General features: G+C 37.2%; 1 protein-coding gene and 1 long non-coding RNA gene across 2 annotated transcripts; both read right to left on the bottom strand.

Annotated features, from left to right (window-relative positions):
- Positions 1-4,738: 4,738 nt before the first annotated feature.
- On the bottom strand, positions 4,739-7,119 carry LOC115921483. The gene is made up of 3 exons (XR_004062896.1): positions 7,012-7,119; positions 6,073-6,126; positions 4,739-5,384 (listed from the first exon to the last, which is right to left on the bottom strand). It is a non-coding gene; the product is annotated as an uncharacterized LOC115921483 (long non-coding RNA).
- A 1,063-nt stretch (positions 7,120-8,182) lies between these two features.
- On the bottom strand, positions 8,183-16,948 carry LOC105441861. The gene is made up of 6 exons (XM_030977906.1): positions 16,860-16,948; positions 15,423-15,571; positions 14,162-14,467; positions 12,792-13,060; positions 11,145-11,249; positions 8,183-10,002 (listed from the first exon to the last, which is right to left on the bottom strand). The coding sequence occupies exons 2-6, from the start codon at positions 15,545-15,547 to the stop codon at positions 9,707-9,709; spliced, it is 1,101 nt and encodes a 366-aa protein (XP_030833766.1). The 5' UTR covers positions 15,548-15,571; positions 16,860-16,948; the 3' UTR covers positions 8,183-9,706.
- Positions 16,949-18,259: the final 1,311 nt, after the last annotated feature.

Here is an 18,259-nt window from a genome sequence, read left to right as displayed (position 1 = left end):
AAGGAATCAATTTCCTGCCAGGTACCCATTTAACTCACATGGGTCGAGTGTGGCAAGCACGGCAAGTGTCTTGTCAAAAGACATTTGTTGGGAATGAAAGAGAAAGAAGGAAACTAATGTTGAAAAGGAAGGGGGAAGAGATAAAGGAAGAGAAAGAGATTATTTAGAAGACAGGTAAAGGTCAAAGGAGAAACAGAGAAAGAAAGCATGAGAGAAAAAGAAAGACAAGAGAGAGAGAGAGAGAATAATTATGTGTGAAAAAATAGGATAGAGAAAGAAAAGTGAAGAGAAAGTGAGGAGTTGATTTAGTGAAGTGTATCATATTTATCTCCACAGTACACTGAGGCAATGAAATTCGTAAATTGTATTTTCGCTATTTTCATTCACAATAGGGTCGAAATACGGTGCCAGGTAAAAATGTCAGAGGAAAAAATGTCAGAGGTAAAAATGTCAGAGGAAAAAATGTCAGAGGTAAAAATGTCAGAGGAAAAAATGTCAGAGGTAAAAATGTCAGAGATACCAACAAAATGTAATGTACAAAAAAAATTGTAGGGGAAAAATGGTGCCATCATAATATCTCAGCACTTTATCACACAAAATGTCAAGATATTAGCTACTGGACTAGTTTATTATATTTTATAAATGACTGTGTATTGTACTTCGTACATGTCCTGAGGATAATACAATGTGGAAAATAAATTTGAAACTTATATTTTGTGATCAGGTTTGTATATATTAATTTCTATCATTTTTCGATATGTTAAATTGGTTGATGTTTTAATGTTTATTTGGTTTTGAGGTAGTAGGCCTAAGTACATAGAATATTAAGATTGAATGAGATACAACAGGGAATCAGTTATAAAGATCGCACAGAAATTCCACAAATTCAGTAATTAGACCGATCTTCATGTCCACCCCAGCAAAGACTGTTATCACAAGAAAAAATTAATAAAAAGACACGGATGCTTTGTCCCCCTCATCAATACTTTATTACAAAAGTTTAACAAACAATATCAAAGCTTCGCTTGAAGAATGTCAGATAGTAGGCCTACAAGTGGTAAATGTTGAGACATATTTACGCAGGTATTTTGTCACATGCTTTCGAGTTTCGACAATAACACTGCGTAACTTTATATTTAAAAAAAATCATGTTTGTGATTAAGAAACGTGGGAGAAATACAGTATAAGTCCTTCAATTTCAACTGTTTTTGTTCTGCCAAATTCATGATGGCTTTTGTTTAATGTGTAGACTTGTACGAATATGTACCTCCTGTAAACTGTCGTATACAGTGTATGCCACCACACCTTTTATAAATCCTGCACCAAATATCCTTCAAACATCATGTGTACAAGCAGTATTATGATCAGGGGCGTCAATCCTGGGGGGGGGGGGACACGTCTTCCCGCCCCCAGTAATTTTCAGTTGGTGAAATGTTCCCCCCCATGTTTTGTCAGAAAAGAAGTTCTTTAATAATTTAATGTAACGTCAAAGGATCCGCGCAGGAGGGTGGGGGCAACTGAATTCCAACAAGGATTAAGAGTCGAGAACGGTACAACGAATCGTCTTCTTTCTCTGATAATCAAAAGAAACGTCACAGGTTCCGCGCTTCGCGCGTGAGAGGGGGGGGGGGGACTTTATTCAAACAAGGATTAATAGTCGACAACGGTACTACTAAACGTCTTCTTTCTCTAAAAAAATAATAAAACAGGGATTAAGAGTCGAGAACGGTACAACAAATCGTCTTCTTTCTCTAATAATTAAACGAAACGTCGCAGCTTCCGCGCTACGCGCGGGAGGGGGAAAACTGAATTCAAACAGGGATTAAGAGTCAAGAACGGTACAACGAATCGTCTTCTTTTTTTAATAATCTAATGAAACGTCAAAGCTTCCGCGCTTCGCGCGGGAGGGGGGGGGGGGGGGGGGGGGGGAACGAATTCAAACAAGGATTAAGAGTCGAGAACGGTATACAATGAATTGTCTTCTTTCTCTAAAAATGTAATGAAACTTGAAAGATATTCTTTTTAAAGACAATAAATGAACCGGTCACCAATGAAAGTACATGCCGTGAAACAGAATAACTAGAGAGAGAGTGTATGTGTGTGCAGCAACATAACGTGGTATAATTTTGAAAGTAACTGTAAAGGTGAAATGTAATTGTGTCCCCCCCCCATGCTCAAACTCGGATTGACGCCCTTGATCATGATGCTATAAATGTGTACAGTAAAACTATGTTTCTGATATTTTACTCTTGAGTAAATATTTGTAATTTTCAGAGTTTGATCTCTCACACCAAATAATTATAGAACGATGTAGCTTAACCCTAATAAGGCCGGGGGGGGGGGGGGGCCATTATGCCCCCCCCCTCCACAATTTTTCTGATTGTTCGAGAACGCATATGGATGGCGCCTCGCCGCTCGCTGACTTTTTTCTTTAGAGTCTTGCGCATCTTTAAAAAAAAAAAAAAAAAAAAAAATCGGACCTATAGTTACAAGGTCACGTGACCTTTTGTCTTTGCATGTCAGCCCGAAAATCGCTCATTTTTGTGATTTGTGTACAAAACATATGGAAATGTCATTTTTCCTAAAAATAGATCAAACTTGGTTATTGGGTCTTGTTTAAAGTTTAGGTGGTTGTTTTGGGAGTCAAAATAGTTGAATTGTAGGAAGAAATAAAAAACAAAACAAAAAAATAACATAAATAAGTTAAAAAAACAATGAAATACATAAGAAATTATCAAAACAAGAGATAACATAAGGAATAAGCTGGCTCTTCCATTTTTTTTGGTCGTATTATTGTTCCAAATGGTCTAATGAATATATGTAGTGAAAAAGAATGCTTAAATATGAATAATATAGGATTTAAGGGTAAAAATGTGATTTTATGACGTTATTTGCATAAATTACCATAAATATGCAAATGAGGGATTTTTTTCAAAAAATTGAAATTATCATATTGTTCTATACACTTCACTTGACATGCGTGCAAATTTTCGCGGAGATCGGCCGTTTCACGGCCGAGATCTTAGGGGGGGGGGGGGCCATAATGGCCCCCTCCCGGCCGTAGTAAGACTTCAAATAGCCCGGCCTTATTAGGGTTAAACAGAACCTCTGCAGAGCGCGCACTTATCTGGAATGTGATGGTGTGGTTGATGTAACATTAGCGGCTTTGTGCTTTGTATGAAGGTATCAAAGTATCAAGCCCACAAGAAAGTGAAATTATTGGAAATATGTATTTGTAGGAAATTACATTTTATAGTAGTCATTGCCACGTTTTAAAATGTCCATCAATCTTCAGAAGGGACGTTGAATTGGGGTGAAGGGGGGGGGGGGGCGGAGGACTCAAAGCATGATATCTTATCCTCTTTTTTTTGGGGGGGGGGGGCTGTGATGACTTTTATTTTTATTTAATGATTACACCATCGAGCCACAACTCGGCCTATAATTATTCATGGCCAAACTACTCGATTTTAGACATTCTTTTGACCCAGAAGTTTCCTCAGTGTACCGGTATCACTTGCTTAGACAAAGGAAATGACGGGAGGCAGCCGGGTCACGATGCCCCCCAAAGAAGCATACAGCCCCCCCCCCCCCGTATCCCCTCGGCAATAATCGGGCAAAAAGTCTCAATTTCGGGCAGAAAGGTAAATAAAAGAGCATCCTTCGTTTTATCTTTTCGATAAGCCTAATATACAAACATTACCAATATTCAACCTGTAACATGCTTTTTTATATATTTTACCTCTTAACATTTTTACCTCTGACATTTTTACCTCTGACATTTTTACCTCTGACATTTTTTCCTCTGACATTTTTCCCTCTGACATTTTTACCTCTGACATTTTTACCTCTGACATTTTTACACCGAGCCGTAATTATAAAGATCAAATTCGCATACACATTATAATATTTCGATTGATCCAGACTTTAACAGTGTTTATTGAAATTTGCCTCCATGCAGTGGCTTAGCTAATGTAAAGAGCATGATTGTAATAACGGTATACCTACATTCAATATTATCATCATGAATACCGAAATAAAGAGAGAAATAGCGAGATAAATGGGAGAGGGGAACGTGCGAAGGAGAGAAGGAGTGAAGAGAAGAGGGTAAGGATATGGACGGAGGACACAGAAGTATAATCAGACTGCTAGAAATAACCAAGTTTTGGTTGACAGAGAGAGAAAAAAAGAATCAGATTGCTGTTCAAAGAGAGATTGAGTACAAGTAATAGTTTTGATAATAATGGCAATAATTCACACATTTTAAATCTAAATTTAAATGTTTCCTTTTGTTCTCTTGATAATATTTCAGCTACAAATTAAGAGTTTTGGTGGACATCTAGGATGTTAAATGGCAATAAATCCTCGGCACATGTAGTGATAAATATATATATATATATATATATATTAGAATATGGATAAAATGATTTAAAACAAATAAGGATAGTAGATAAAACAGTTTGAAATCGAATAACATGTCTGTTGGGCAGTATATATTAATTTGCAATACAGTCAGGATGAAATTCCCTCCCCTATTAACACATGATCAATGATCACCTGTACATTATTAAGCTAAATAATTATACACAACACTTTTAACTCGGGCACATACCGGATAAGGAATAAATGAACAAAGATTTTAATTTGTTATACAAAATATACTGTTTTATTATAATATGTATTACGATAATGATAATCAAAAATATAATTCAATACTAATGATAATAGTAGAACAAATATTCATTGTTATGGTAATAACAATAACAATGACAATAATAGTCAGATTTATCCGTACTAAACTATGTGTAAAGTAATATTCCTTCTTGGTCCAAGCAGTCAGATATATGTATATATTGGACATACAAACACCCACACAAACACTTTACACGTGAGACAAGACTGATAAAAGAAAGATTGAAAACACAAAATAATTAAACTGTAAGAAAAAATTAATCCTATTAGTCAATGTCTAATACATTTACTATATGGTAGCAATTGATCAAACAGTATTGCATTAAAGTATAGAGCATGATCCCCCCATTCCTTCTTTCTGGAACTGGTACTGATTCCTATCATGCTTATGTATTTACTGACTGGAAGGAATTAAGGAAAGAGTTCATCAGCAAGACGAATTTGTCCAGATTGCTCCAAAGCATTCTTCAAATCTCCTCCCACGGTAGAATCCCTTTGACCTTTTCGCCAATCCCGGAGCATTAGAAGAGTTCCGTCATAATTATGTTACATTCTGGGTTTTGTGATTAGTTGCTATGTACCGATGAGTATCTTCCGGTGTAAATCCAAGCTTTTTTCCTTATGTGTCGATGTCCGAGTCCTTGTCGACTTTCTTTGCAACATATCGTCGAAATCTCTGGTGGACGGTAGAAGACCTGGCGTCGAGAATTACATGCAACATGAAGAAGAAAGTAATTAAATTTGTTATACTAGGTTCAATTATCTTCTGGTGACAATGGTGTGCAAGAAGAAAACTTCCTGGAAGTAATTGGTAAAGGATTGTGAAGTCTGGCAGATAGGAGAGCTATGCAAGAATCCACTATTATTATTAATATCATTACATGAGAAGTGGTGTAAACTTCTCCGGAAAATTACCCTCTAAGACAATCGCCCCCCTCCGAGGACTATAACCCCCCGAAAAACTGCTTGTATTATTACGATCAAGCTTGACTTCCCCTTTAGCGAACAGGGGGGGGGGGGGTGTCGGGTCGATTACCCAGGGGATAATTGTCCTGAGACGGGTAGTGAGTAAAGTCGGTAGTTAATTCCTTTCCAGACCCTGCTACAAAGGTTACATTCCCATTGGGGTGTAAATGCCGGACAAAATTTGGTTTGGCTGTAAAGCAATTTAGAGATTACTAGGAGAAGAAGAACAAGAACAAGAACAAGAACAAGAACAAGGAGAAGAAAAAGAAAAAGAAGAAGAAGAAGAAGAGGAACAAGAACAAAAAGAAGTAAAAGGAACAGAAGAAGAAGAACAAGAACAAGAAAAAGGAAAAGAAATTGTATACTCAACAGCATATTTACATCCTCGTTAGACAACATAGTACATATTTAACTCACCTGCCATTGGAAAAAGTTGGTGCCAATGGAAATACTTGGCAGAATCAATATGCCCTGTACTCCAACAAAGAAAGTACAGTTAGAAATTATGATACCGTTTTTGAAAGCGTTTTACAATGATTTAAAAATGATTTTTCACATTCTTTATTTGAATTTGATAATTCTTCAAAGTAGAACGTAAATTGTTACGATGAATATAAAGGCTGTCTGATTACCAGGATATTAGCTTGGACAACCCCTCCCCCCCCCCAAAAAAAGAAGAAGAATAAAAGCAATAAAAGCGTAGTAGAGGTGTCGTGGTCGAGTGGATAAGTCACCGGACTGTGGATCACAAGGTCCGCGGTTCAAGTCCCGCCGCGGCACTAATGTCCTTTGGCAAGACATTGATCTACATTTGCCACTCTCCACCCAGGTGTTAAAATGGGTACCCGGTAGGATGCGAAAGCTAATGTGGTTTGATTAGCAAGTGGCGCTTGTAAAATGGCGACTGGCTGGAATGCTCCCCAGGGAGTGGAGAATGTGCATACCTTGTGTGCGGGTAAGCCTGAATCCGATGACCGGGGTAATAATAATATGTTGTAAAGCGCTGTGATACACATGTATGTCTGTAAGAGCGCTATATAAATGCCAATATTATTATTATTATTATTATTATTTATTGTTAACAACCCCTTTTTAATAAAACAAAATCATGAAAGTCATAAAAAAAGAGTAACGTATTGATAACTTGTTAATATTCAATTATCAGTGAGATTTCAGGAAAATTCTACAGCTTGTATGTTGTACACGGCGTAAACGCAAAGGACCCATTCAAACACACGTATTATCCGATGCCGTAGCGTAGACCACAGAATATAAGATGAGACAAACAGGATTAATTTCAACGTATTTGCGGTTAAATTATGAAACAAATCTGATTCGCAATTATTTATCACTTACATTATGAATACAATAGGAGTAATCGTAGTTGTAATGAGCTTTCAATATAACCATAAATTGGATAAATGAAAACAAAGCTTGTCTACTGAATCACGTGTCACGTTAGAGCCGCAAGAATGGCTACCTATATAGACGAATGAACTTTGAACTTGGTAAGAATGTATAGCAGAATTTATTTAATCAAATGAAAGCAACACCTCTAACAGTCTCTCTCTCTCTCTCTCTCTCGCCCTCTCAAACACGCACACACACACGAAACACACATTCTTTCGAATGCATGCCTCATTATGCTGATACGTAAGATGAAGAACCAAAAAAGAAATATCCAATCTGCTTTTTTAAACGTTTAATTCTCGTTAAACAGCATGAAGTACACAAACGGATTCACCATTATACATGGACATGGTATTAAGATGTTAAAGAATATGAATCTTTGCATATAATATTATTTAAAAAAACCTGGCAAATGTTTTCTGAAAATGGATTACGTAGGTAAGCAGATTTTCCGCTCTGAAAGATACAAGTGATTTGAGTTGTATCGTTTGAATTACATTCCAAAGATACTAATATCATCGAGATTCAGGTAAAACACACTTCAAAGTAATATATTAGATCATTACTTTACAAAAGTTTCCACAGTTACCATGCTGACATGTTTGTCATCAAAAGTTAACACAAAGATAAACGATAATGTAAATCTTTGCCTTCAGCAATGTTAATCAATACACCAACAATTTCAATTATACCTTTGCATATTTATACTGCTTTTGCATGTTTTCTTTTCTTGTGGAACTACTAGGTACGATGTGATTTTTTTTTTATTAGGTTGGGGTTTCTTTAAAGGTATAGACCAGTTCTGGTCATGCGATTGCATTGTGAAAGAAAAGTTGTGGAATCGATCAGAAAGGTTGACCATCTAGCATATAAGTATTGGTGTGTACTGAAAGGTGCTGGAATCATCAAAATGATAAGAAATTTGGCCCAGTCTTGGTAAAGTTATAAGCACTGTACATAAAAATATGTAAATGGGACTACCCTATATCTATCCAGTCCAGATAGATATAATATAATTTACCAAATATATCAATTAGTAGGCGGTTTCCCGGCAAAATTTGTATTATTACGTATTGGTCAAAACATATTCTTTCACATGATTGGATGATTGGTAATAAGAGCTTCCATTTCATTTTTTGAGAGGGGGTGTTTCCAAAACTGGTCTTTACCTTTAACGACGCTCTAAAATTTCAAATATGCTTCCAGCATGGACTGGATATAAAACTTAAGTTTATGATATTCACATCAATTTTTTTTTTAATTACAATGTGTCCCAGAAAGTAAAGACGAAGGCTGATAACAAACAACAATTACGCTGCATTTTACAATACCTTGTTTTTTTCATAAAGAATATGTAATACGATTTCAGATGATACATTCGTTACTTTAATCCCCACTGATCAATATATTTTAAAATGGCATTTGTGCTAGATTTATGTAAAACTGGTGATAACTTAATAGTCATAATTATCGAATACGTTATCCAATTTGAACAGAAGAAACCATAAACTTAATAAAGAAAATAATGAGATAATCGGTTTAATTTTCCTCCTTTTAATAATGAGGACATGAGTAATGCCATCATCCTAAAACAAAGGACAGTGTAGATATTGTCAATGATGAAGGTAACAGGCATATATAGTATACAAACGGGTCATGAACATTATAACAATATTATTACTATTATTTATTATTCATTATTATTCATTACATAAACCTTAGTAGATGTTATACAAGGCGAGGCTGTTAGTCTACATCTCATACTGAGTTTTAAAACGTCCGATATCTGTTCCACGAGACCTTTAATCAAAATATCACTGATTTAAAGCCACCTTTCTGTGTACTCCACTAATTCAATTTATCATTAAACGCAGCATTATAATTGAATTGATGATTATTTATAAGATTCTTAAAGTATGATGCCGATTCCAATGTTTCCTTCTTTCTCTCGATAATATTTCAGCAACGTAATGGGAGTTTTGGTACACATCTTGGATGAAGAAAAACAATAAATCATGGGCACATGAAGTGAAAAAGACAATCATGATAAAAAGGATAACACGATCTTAAAGAATATGGATAGTAAGTGAGAAAAGGGTGAAATCACTTACACGTCTGTTCATCATGATGTTCCTTTGCAAAAAAAAAAATAGTCAAGATCAAATTCACTACCTAATTCACACGTTATGAAAGATTACCTTTACATTATTTAAGCTAAATAATTGTATAATAAAACCTGTCACTCCGGCACATACCAGATAATGAACACAGATTATTCTCATTTTTTTTAAAAGATATACTGTTTTTAACAATATGTATAACAATAATGGTAATTCAAAATATGATAATGACAATAGTAGAAATAATAATCATTATTCATCCGTACTAATCTAAAGTAAAATCCCTTCTTCGTCTAAACGCCAAATATACACATATGTATATATTTGACATAAAACACCTACACAAACACTTTACACGTGAGACAAGAGTGATAAAAGAACGATTGAAAACATCAAATAATTGAACGTTTATAAAAAGTGAAGCCTATAAACTGATGTCATAAAAATTACTATGTAGAAATTAATCGAACACCATTGCTTCAAAAGGACCGCTACTGATTCCTGATTACTTCATGTATTTACTAACTGGAAGGAAAGAGATCATCAGCAAGACGAATTTGTCCAGATAGCTCCAAAGCAGTCTTCAAAGCTCCTTGCTCGGTAGAACTTATTTGACCGTCTCGCCAATCCCGGAGCATTTGAAGAGTGCCAACATATGTTACACTCTGGGTTTTGTTATTAGTTGCTATGTACCGATAAGTATCTCCCTGTGTAAATCCAAGCTTTTTTCCTAATGTGTCGATTTCTGATTCCTTGTGGACTCTCTTTGCAACAGTTACCAAAATGTCGTCGAAATCTGTGGTGGACGGTAGAAGACCTGGCGTTGAAGAAACATGAAATATGAAGAAGAAAAAAAATATACTAAGTTCAGTCCTGGTGACTTAATTGCAGGCGCGGATCTACGGGGGAGGGGGGTTTAGGGGGTTTAAACCCCCCCCTTGGGCGCCCCCCCCCCAAAAAAAAAAAGGGGAAAAAAAGGAAAAAAAAAAGAGAAAAAAAAAAAGAAAAAAAGAAAGAAAAAAGAACGCACGCTGTAGAGAGAAGCCCTTTCAAGTGCAAATATTCTGAGAAGATATTCAACTCATCTGGTAACTTAACCAAACACATGATAACTCTGGATATAACTGTGTATTAAACTGTTACTTGATTTAAAAAGACGTTATCATGCACTGCTTTTTATGGTCTCCATTGTGTTAATAGATGCCAGGAAAACATCATTTACGGGGTTCAAATAAACACCCCCCAAAAAATCGGCTCGCCGCTTCGCGGCTCGTGGACGATGCTCAGCAACGTCATTATTTTGGTCAACCACCCCCCTTAGCAAAAGCTAGATCCGCCCCTGAATTGTGCAAGAAATTGTACATGGAAGTAGTTGGGGAAGGATTGTGTAGTACATGAGAAGTGGTGTAAACTTAAAAGATTTGAAATCATAAACAATGATGAGAAATTGTCTTATAATCTTGCTGAAAGCAATATGCGCTCTCACACAAATATTTGTATGGGATTAGAAACATGTGCAATGAAAGTTTGTTCCAAACAATTCACCGCTTTCGTGTCATATTTTGAAACAGTGAACATTTGAAGTAAAACAAATTTCAGGGGGCATTTCTTCTTTACTTTACTTCAAATTATCCGTTTCCAGCTTAAAACGACTTCATGAGGGTTTTTGACAATATACATTGGATCTAAACGGAATTCTTCTTCAAGAAACTTGTTAAGGTTCTGCAAGTAGACTGAAAAGGGCACGTAGTAACACAATGATTGTTTTATGAACCCCAATATTCGGGTAAAAGGGAACTCTGTGTCTAGAATTAAAAATTCAAGTGTAAACAAGTAACGGCCGAAATACTTGTATTTATTGACATTTCGGATGAGGGCAACTTGCCTTCCAACATTTTCCTGTTCTTTTTCGTATTCCTTCTATCGCAATAATAACATATAGCTTTATATTTGTATTACCTTCTTGCGGAGTACATGTAGTAGTAGAAGCAGCAGCAGCAGTATTAGGAGTAGTAGTAGTAGAAGTGCTAGTATTAGGCGATGAGGGGGATGATGTGGTTTTATCTGAAACATGATAAAGGTAAGGGAATCTTGATTACTATGATTTATTAATTGGCTTAATCAACCAGAATAGACATCACATTTTAAAAATGTTTTAGGGCGTAGATTTTCATTTGGTACAACATTTTATCCATACATACATTATCCGTAAGTTCGTGTGTAGAGTGAAAGTTTTTAAAATATACAAAGTTGGATTTGCTTATATTTAAAAATAGTTTATTACATCTACACCAACTAGATAATTTGTCCAAATCATAATTCGAAGCTCCAATGAGAGTATTTAAATGTACATGTGAATACAATACATTTGTGTCGTCTGCCAATAAAATGTAAGTTAAGAGTGGTGATGTGTTTACAATGTCATTAATGTTTTTGTCAACGTTTTTCCAGAACCAATCCCTACGTGATTGTCAATATTTATCTCATTTAATTAGAACATTGATTCAAAAGGTAACTCCTATGAAAAACTTTTGATTTGACACACACTTTATTTTATTTGAGGTTTTAATTCAAACACATACACATACCCTAAACGGCCGAACGCAAGTATACACACACTCATACTCATGACCCCGCACATAGTAGTCTCAGGAAGTAACCCTAATGTAAACCTTTTATTTTCAAGGAATCAATGAGCAGTTCTTATCCAATGAGGACTCGTTTTCTTCCACACATATATATCAGTTAAGAACAAAGACTCTCTGAATCACTTTACCATATGCTTTCAAAAATGTTACTTTCTCAAAATGGGACAATTTCTTTTCAAAACACTATTTTATTCCTCACCCAGCAACTTGACGCAAGTGATATCTGGCAGTCTTGTAAAGATTGTCTGATGTTCAGTCATGCATGCAGAGATTCGAATGAAAATGGTAACTAAGTGTACTGGGAGGATAACTCTATCAAGACATATCATGAAACCCATGATTAGATATTCATACTCTAAACAATATAACTTTTAAAAAGTGGGACATTTTTTCTGACTCACTCTGTCGAAACAACTGTGAGATTTTTTTTCTTCTTTTGTTTTGTGCACACAAATCAGAAATGATCCATTTTGGGGATGACATAAAGTCACTAGAAAGCGACTCTGTAATGGTTACAATTTTCATGAACCTGGTATCAAAAGATGAGCATGACTTGAAAAAAGGGCAGAAAATGACTGGGCCTGAAATGCCAAAAAAGTGAGTGAGTCTGTAACCATGTATAAATGGTCACAGCCCATGCAACCGACAACCAACAAGACCGACAATGTATGTCTAGCTAACCTTCTGAAGTTGACAGAAGACCCACACGATCAACGACCCAAGCCTTGGACCGACAGTTCACAAGAACAACATGTTGGTCTTTTGTGTGTTCTGACAACTATTTTGAGGGTTCAACAGACCGGCAGTATCAGTCTTGTGGGCTGTTCGTCTATTGGGATGTCCTGCTATAAGTAACCGTATTTGTAACAAACGAGAGAGAGGCAAAATAGTGTTTGTGGGCTGCCTGCAAGAGCAATATATTGGTAATGGCAGTAAGGCGTTTCCTGCTAATTCTCACCGGTATGCTTCGGGACTAAAATGCCAGAGAGGGCCTCTAAGCCACTTCTTTCTAATTCCTCTGCAAGAAGAGCCCTGATGTCTGTGCCTGTAGGCTGTTTGTCTCTCCATCTCGTGAAGACTGTCATCAATGCATCACTGGCATTTTGGCTACGTTCCTTGATTTGCCCAAGCTCTGCGATGGAGATGTCCAGGTTAATGCCCACCTCTTTGTAGAAGCTAGGATCTATTTTCTTGGACAGCTTTAAGAATTCCTTCTCACTGACATTCCTGTTTTTGAAAATAAAGATGTTTTCATGCATCTCTTAAGTACCTCTCTTATTGTGTTGTAGCCCCTACAGTACATTACGACCAATTTTTTTTTGAAGCTACATGCACTGACAACATACATTAAAGGATGCCCCACCCACCAAAGGTGCTGACGATAACCACGAGTACATGTAAACTAAAAAACAGAGAACATATATGAACTTTGTGTCATGCCTATAGTCTCAGTAACAGGCACTTCTATTTTTCCAAGTGATAACCTATAGGGTTAAAGGGATAGTTGACTTGTGTTTTCAGACCGCAAATGCCTTCAAAGTGCATGGTTATTGCTCTTATTCTTATCTATGACATTTATAGTGCCCTTTTAGAACCTACAATTGCTATGAAGGTAATTTTAGACCCAAAATGTGTGAAATTTAGCCAATACGATCATACCAATTCAGCTCCACTTTAAACAAAAAACACGGTGACCGTTAATTAATTATTTAATTAAAAATAACAATACATGACCCGGCTAATTGTGGGTAATATAAGCAACACGAAAATGCCAACAAAAAAGCCAACATCAGAATTGGCTGAAATACGACGTAAAAGGTGCTATTTCGTTTTTTCAACGGTTTTTTCAAATTTTTCAAAATATTTAATATTTGTGGTAGTACACAGGTATTAAAAATCGTTATATTTCAGCCGTCTCTGAACTGATTTTGATCAAACAAAGATGATTTTGTCTTTTAAATAATATGTTCTTTCAAATTTGACACTCAGTTTTTCATTATCTCACAACAAATATTTTGTGTAGCGCCCTCTGTAACAGAACTCACTATCTCTTTAAGTACAATAAGAGTCATGTCACATAATCGCAAAAGCGTGAGTATTTATGAATTACTGGCCTGTAAAAAAAAAACTGTCAACCTTACACTTTCTTTAATTGAAAATAAAGATGTTATCATGCATCTCTTAAGTACATTTCTTATTGTGTTGTAGCCCCTACAGTACAACTGACAAGATATATTAAAGGAACCCCCCCCCCCATCAAATGTACTGACGATAACCAAGAGTACATAAACTTAAAGCCGGAGAACATATATGATATTTGCGTCATACCTAGTCTCAGTGAGAAGCACTTGTATTTTCCTGGGGACTAGATTGCCAGCGAGTAGTTCGCCAGAGAGGGCCTCTAAGCCACTGCTTTCTAACTCCTCTGCAAGAAGAGCCCTGATGTCTGTGCCTTGAGGTTGTTTGTCTCTCCATCTCGTGAAGACTGTCAGCAATGCATCACTGGCATTTTGGCTACGTTCATTGATTTGCTCAAGCTCCGCCCTGGAGATGTCCAGGTTAATGCCAACATCTTTGTAGAAGCTAGGATCAATCTTCTTGGACAGCCTTAAGAATTCCTTCTCACTGACATTCCTGTAATTGAAAATAAAGATTTGATCATCCATCTCTTAAGTACCTCTCTTATTGTTTTGAAGCCCCTACAGTACATTGCGACCTTATTTAAATATACGTCAAGTTATCTTCAATGATTATTTGAAAGCTATGTATCAAATTGGCAATATGAATATTCATTTTGGGGGTAGGGAAACCTTTCTTTCCATATTTTTTTTAATTTTTTTTTTTTTTTTTTTACTTGTAATTGATTGGTTGGACGGTAAAAAAGAGGTTTAATGTTTTTGGATAGGCTTTTTTGTTGTTAATTGTTTACGAGTGACGTCATAGCAAATATGTCACCGCACACTAAGCGCACGTTTATGTGAGTCTATGAGAAACGTACGTGGGGGGGGGGGGGGGGGGAGTCCACCCTGATAATAAGTTGGTTTTAATAAAGTTATTATTTTTTTTTTGGGGGGGTGGGTTGGGGGAGGGGGGGGGGTGGGGATTGTCCCCGGGAGAGAGGGTGATCGTCCAAGGGTGTAATCTTCAGGTGATGGGGGTAATTGTCCCCCTAAATTGTCAACGGGGGATTATATTCCAATGGGGTGATTTTCTGGGGGTAATTGTCTTCGGGAGGGGGGGGGGGATAATTGTCCTTGGGGGTTAATGGTCCCGCTGGTAATTGGCCAGGGTTGATTGTTAGGGGGTAATTTTTCTAGAACCGGTAAAAATATGTATCACTGAAACGACATAAAATAATGAGTCCTTATAATATCAACTGAGTATGCTGCAAAATTTGTTATTTGTGTTAATGGAAGAAAATCTATGCGCGTTAAGGTCTTGCTTCGCTTGCTATGTTCTGCTTGGAAACTCAGATTTTAGTGTCCCCCCCCCCAAGAAAAAAACGGATTGACACCTCTGGATCATTACAAGCCCCTAATGGTTATTAATGTTGCAAAAATAACAGGAAAGAAGCTTCATTTATACTGACCTGTCTGGTCCGGGGTTAGATTCAACATCCCCCGATCTTATCAGGAGAATCATGAGCAGATAATGAAGGCAGAATCCATCCATCCTTCTCATTTGACAGAAATCTAGTCGGCTGGAAAGGTACATGAATGATAACCCCAACAGGACTTCCTGTAATAGACACACAAGTGGGATTCTGTTTACTTATTAGTGACGTGCATGTATAATGTACATAAACTGGTTCATCTCCCCCTCAGCCACTCGACTTTTGTGATTTAATACTAAAGTTTATTCAAAGATACTGGCCCGAATTCACAAAGCAAGGTTTGAGCTCAGACCAAGGTTTGAGCTCAAACCTTGGTCTGAGCTCAAACCTTGCTTTGTGAATTCGGGCCATAGTGGCTAAAATGTTTGGGGATGATCTTGCTTATATCCGTGAAGAGAGACAAAATACACATTGAAACGGTTTATGAATTAAAGCTAATTATATGTCATATTGGAATTATTCTGATTGTGTATAGGGTGTATGTACAAATAAATATTTTTGGAATTGACACACATTCAAATAAAGACTAGTAAAAGTTGAAGCCAAACCACACCAATAATAAAGGACTTATGAATGTCTGAGATATGAGATCACTAAGTCTACGTGTAACTCAAATTTCGTCAGTGGACTGTGAAGTTGTCAAGGACTACCCTTCCATCCGTGTGCGCAAAAATATCATGTATTCCCCCTTCTTATTCTACACAGGGGTACTAATCTAAATATCTAATAATCAGCACACCATCAAAGGTTCTCTCAAAAATAGAAGACCCTTCTGAGTCATTTGAGTCATTTCTTTTTGTTTGTTTACGAATGGCAAAGTTGACTGGCACTATGTCACATTGACATACTGATTCAGCCAATTACACGTGTCTATATAGTGATTACGATTTAACCTTCACATGTTTTGTTCAATTTTTCACTTTCACCAATCCACTTTTTCCCCTGATATCTTTCAGAGCACTTGCCAATTAAGGCTTGATTTTCCTTTTAACAGTACAACTACAGCTAGGGTAGACCGAGAGCTTCAGTCTCTTATACCGGCGGTTGTTCCACCGAGATTACATATGGCTTCACTGAGTGACTCGATGTATATAGTTCAGTCGTTATTTTCATTCACCCTAAAAACATACATAGAAAACTATAATCAACAGAGCACCATCACTAGAAAAACAAAGGAAATCAGAGACACCAAACTATAACAGATATGAGAAGGATGAGTACGCGAGTCGGAGGTGGAAGCCTGACTGTACTCTATCTACTGCATTCTTCCAAGCTCCACATTCTCCGGAAAAGGTAAAATAAAATACACAAAACAAATTACGATTTTAGAATGATGAGTCAACACAAAGAGAGCAAATAGTCCTATAAAAGGTTGACAAATGTTAGTTATAAGAAAGATATACCCATACTTACCAGGTGGTAATTTTTCTGTGGTTTTGGAAACCTCTTGTTTCACCGCACGCACAATTCTTGTGTGTAGCGTATACGGGGTTATAGTCCACTGCCTGGATTGTTTCCGTTTCGCGCACCCTGCTTCTCCAGCCAATGACAAATCGCTTCCATCCATGTTGGGGTCATCTATATTGTTCATTTGGAGTACCCCCTATAGGCAAAACGACGGAAAATCAAAAAAAAAAAAAAAAAAACCTTTGCAATGTTTTTTTAAACATATGTTTTAAACATCTGTCGAAGTTTCACCAATTCTGTGAAGTGTAAAAGCAGACTTCGGTAAGCTAAAAATGAATGCGCCGATTTCTCGTGTAAGGGAGGGGTGGGGGGGGGGGGTTAAAATGGGCAATTACCCCCCCCCCCCCCCCCCACCCCCCCCCCCCCCCCCCCCCCCCCCCCCACACACAAAATCAGACCCGGCAGACATTCATTAAAGGGAAATCCAACCCCAATAGCAAAGAAAGCAGACAAAATATTGCTTTATCGAGTCTCCTAAACCCGGCTAGAGAATTTCCCTATATCACCGTTAAAGATCATAGAGAGCCATTGAATTGTAAAAATTGCACAAAAAACGAATCTTTTTAGATTTGTGCTCTCGCCCATATTTATGGTATCATATTGCTTCCGGGAGAGGCAATGCAGTAATCAGCAAAGTGACCAATATATATTAAATGTTTTTTTTTCTTCTTCTCAGCACATCATCAACGAGTGGTAGCACCTGACTAGGGGGCATGCACGGCTAAGCATGAAGGGGGTGGGGTGGTTAATTCTTTAAAAGGCCAAAGTCTGATGTCTGACAAGGAATCAAAATATCCTAATTGTTATCGCACTGTGAATTGATGATGTTTTTCTTTGGGAAGCCTGTACACTGTTATGCATAATGGGTAATGCCTGACCAATTTTGAGCCAATCTCTTGTCCACATTTGATAGGCGCCCGCTCCCCCCCCCCCCCCCCCCCCCCCCCTCCGTGAACGGATGGATACCATACGTGTTACCAAAATGTCCGGTAAAGGGGTACTTTTCACGCACGAGAGTCCGGCTCGTAGTACACAAAAATCCGTCCCGTTTTGATTTTACACACCGGACATAGGGGGGTGTTTTCAGAAGGAGGGAACATGCATATCCGTACCCTAAATAACACTGAGTGGGGGGGGGGGGGAGGGATAGGCGTAACCATTTACTACAAATTTAAGGTGAGGACGCCAAAGTTGGGCCTGGAAACTGCCCTTCAGTTATTTGGCTGTATAACTACACTCACGTACAACACTTTTGGCAAACACTACTTTTTAGTTTAGAGGCAATGCGTTATCATACAAAGATCTAACAGAATTGAACATCCATCTGAATAAAGAAATATGCAATC

Source organism: Strongylocentrotus purpuratus, unplaced genomic scaffold (assembly GCF_000002235.5).
Source record: "Strongylocentrotus purpuratus isolate Spur 01 unplaced genomic scaffold, Spur_5.0 spur5_scaffold_1, whole genome shotgun sequence".
In the NCBI taxonomy this organism is placed as follows: domain Eukaryota; kingdom Metazoa; phylum Echinodermata; class Echinoidea; order Camarodonta; family Strongylocentrotidae; genus Strongylocentrotus; species Strongylocentrotus purpuratus.
The sequence above is the reverse complement of the archived record's forward strand: the minus strand, read 5'-3'. Positions and strand labels throughout refer to the sequence as shown.

Coding starts and splice junctions, on each gene's coding strand:
- LOC105441861 (XM_030977906.1), bottom strand. CDS start 15,547: ATGTACCTTTCCAGCCGACTAGATTTCTGTCAAATGAGAAGGATGGAT. Junction 11,250..12,791: donor TTTAGTCCCGAAGCATACCG/GTGAGAATTAGC, acceptor ATCATGTTTCAG/ATAAAACCACATCATCCCCC. Junction 10,003..11,144: donor TACATGTACTCCGCAAGAAG/GTAATACAAATA, acceptor CTTCAACGCCAG/GTCTTCTACCGTCCACCACA.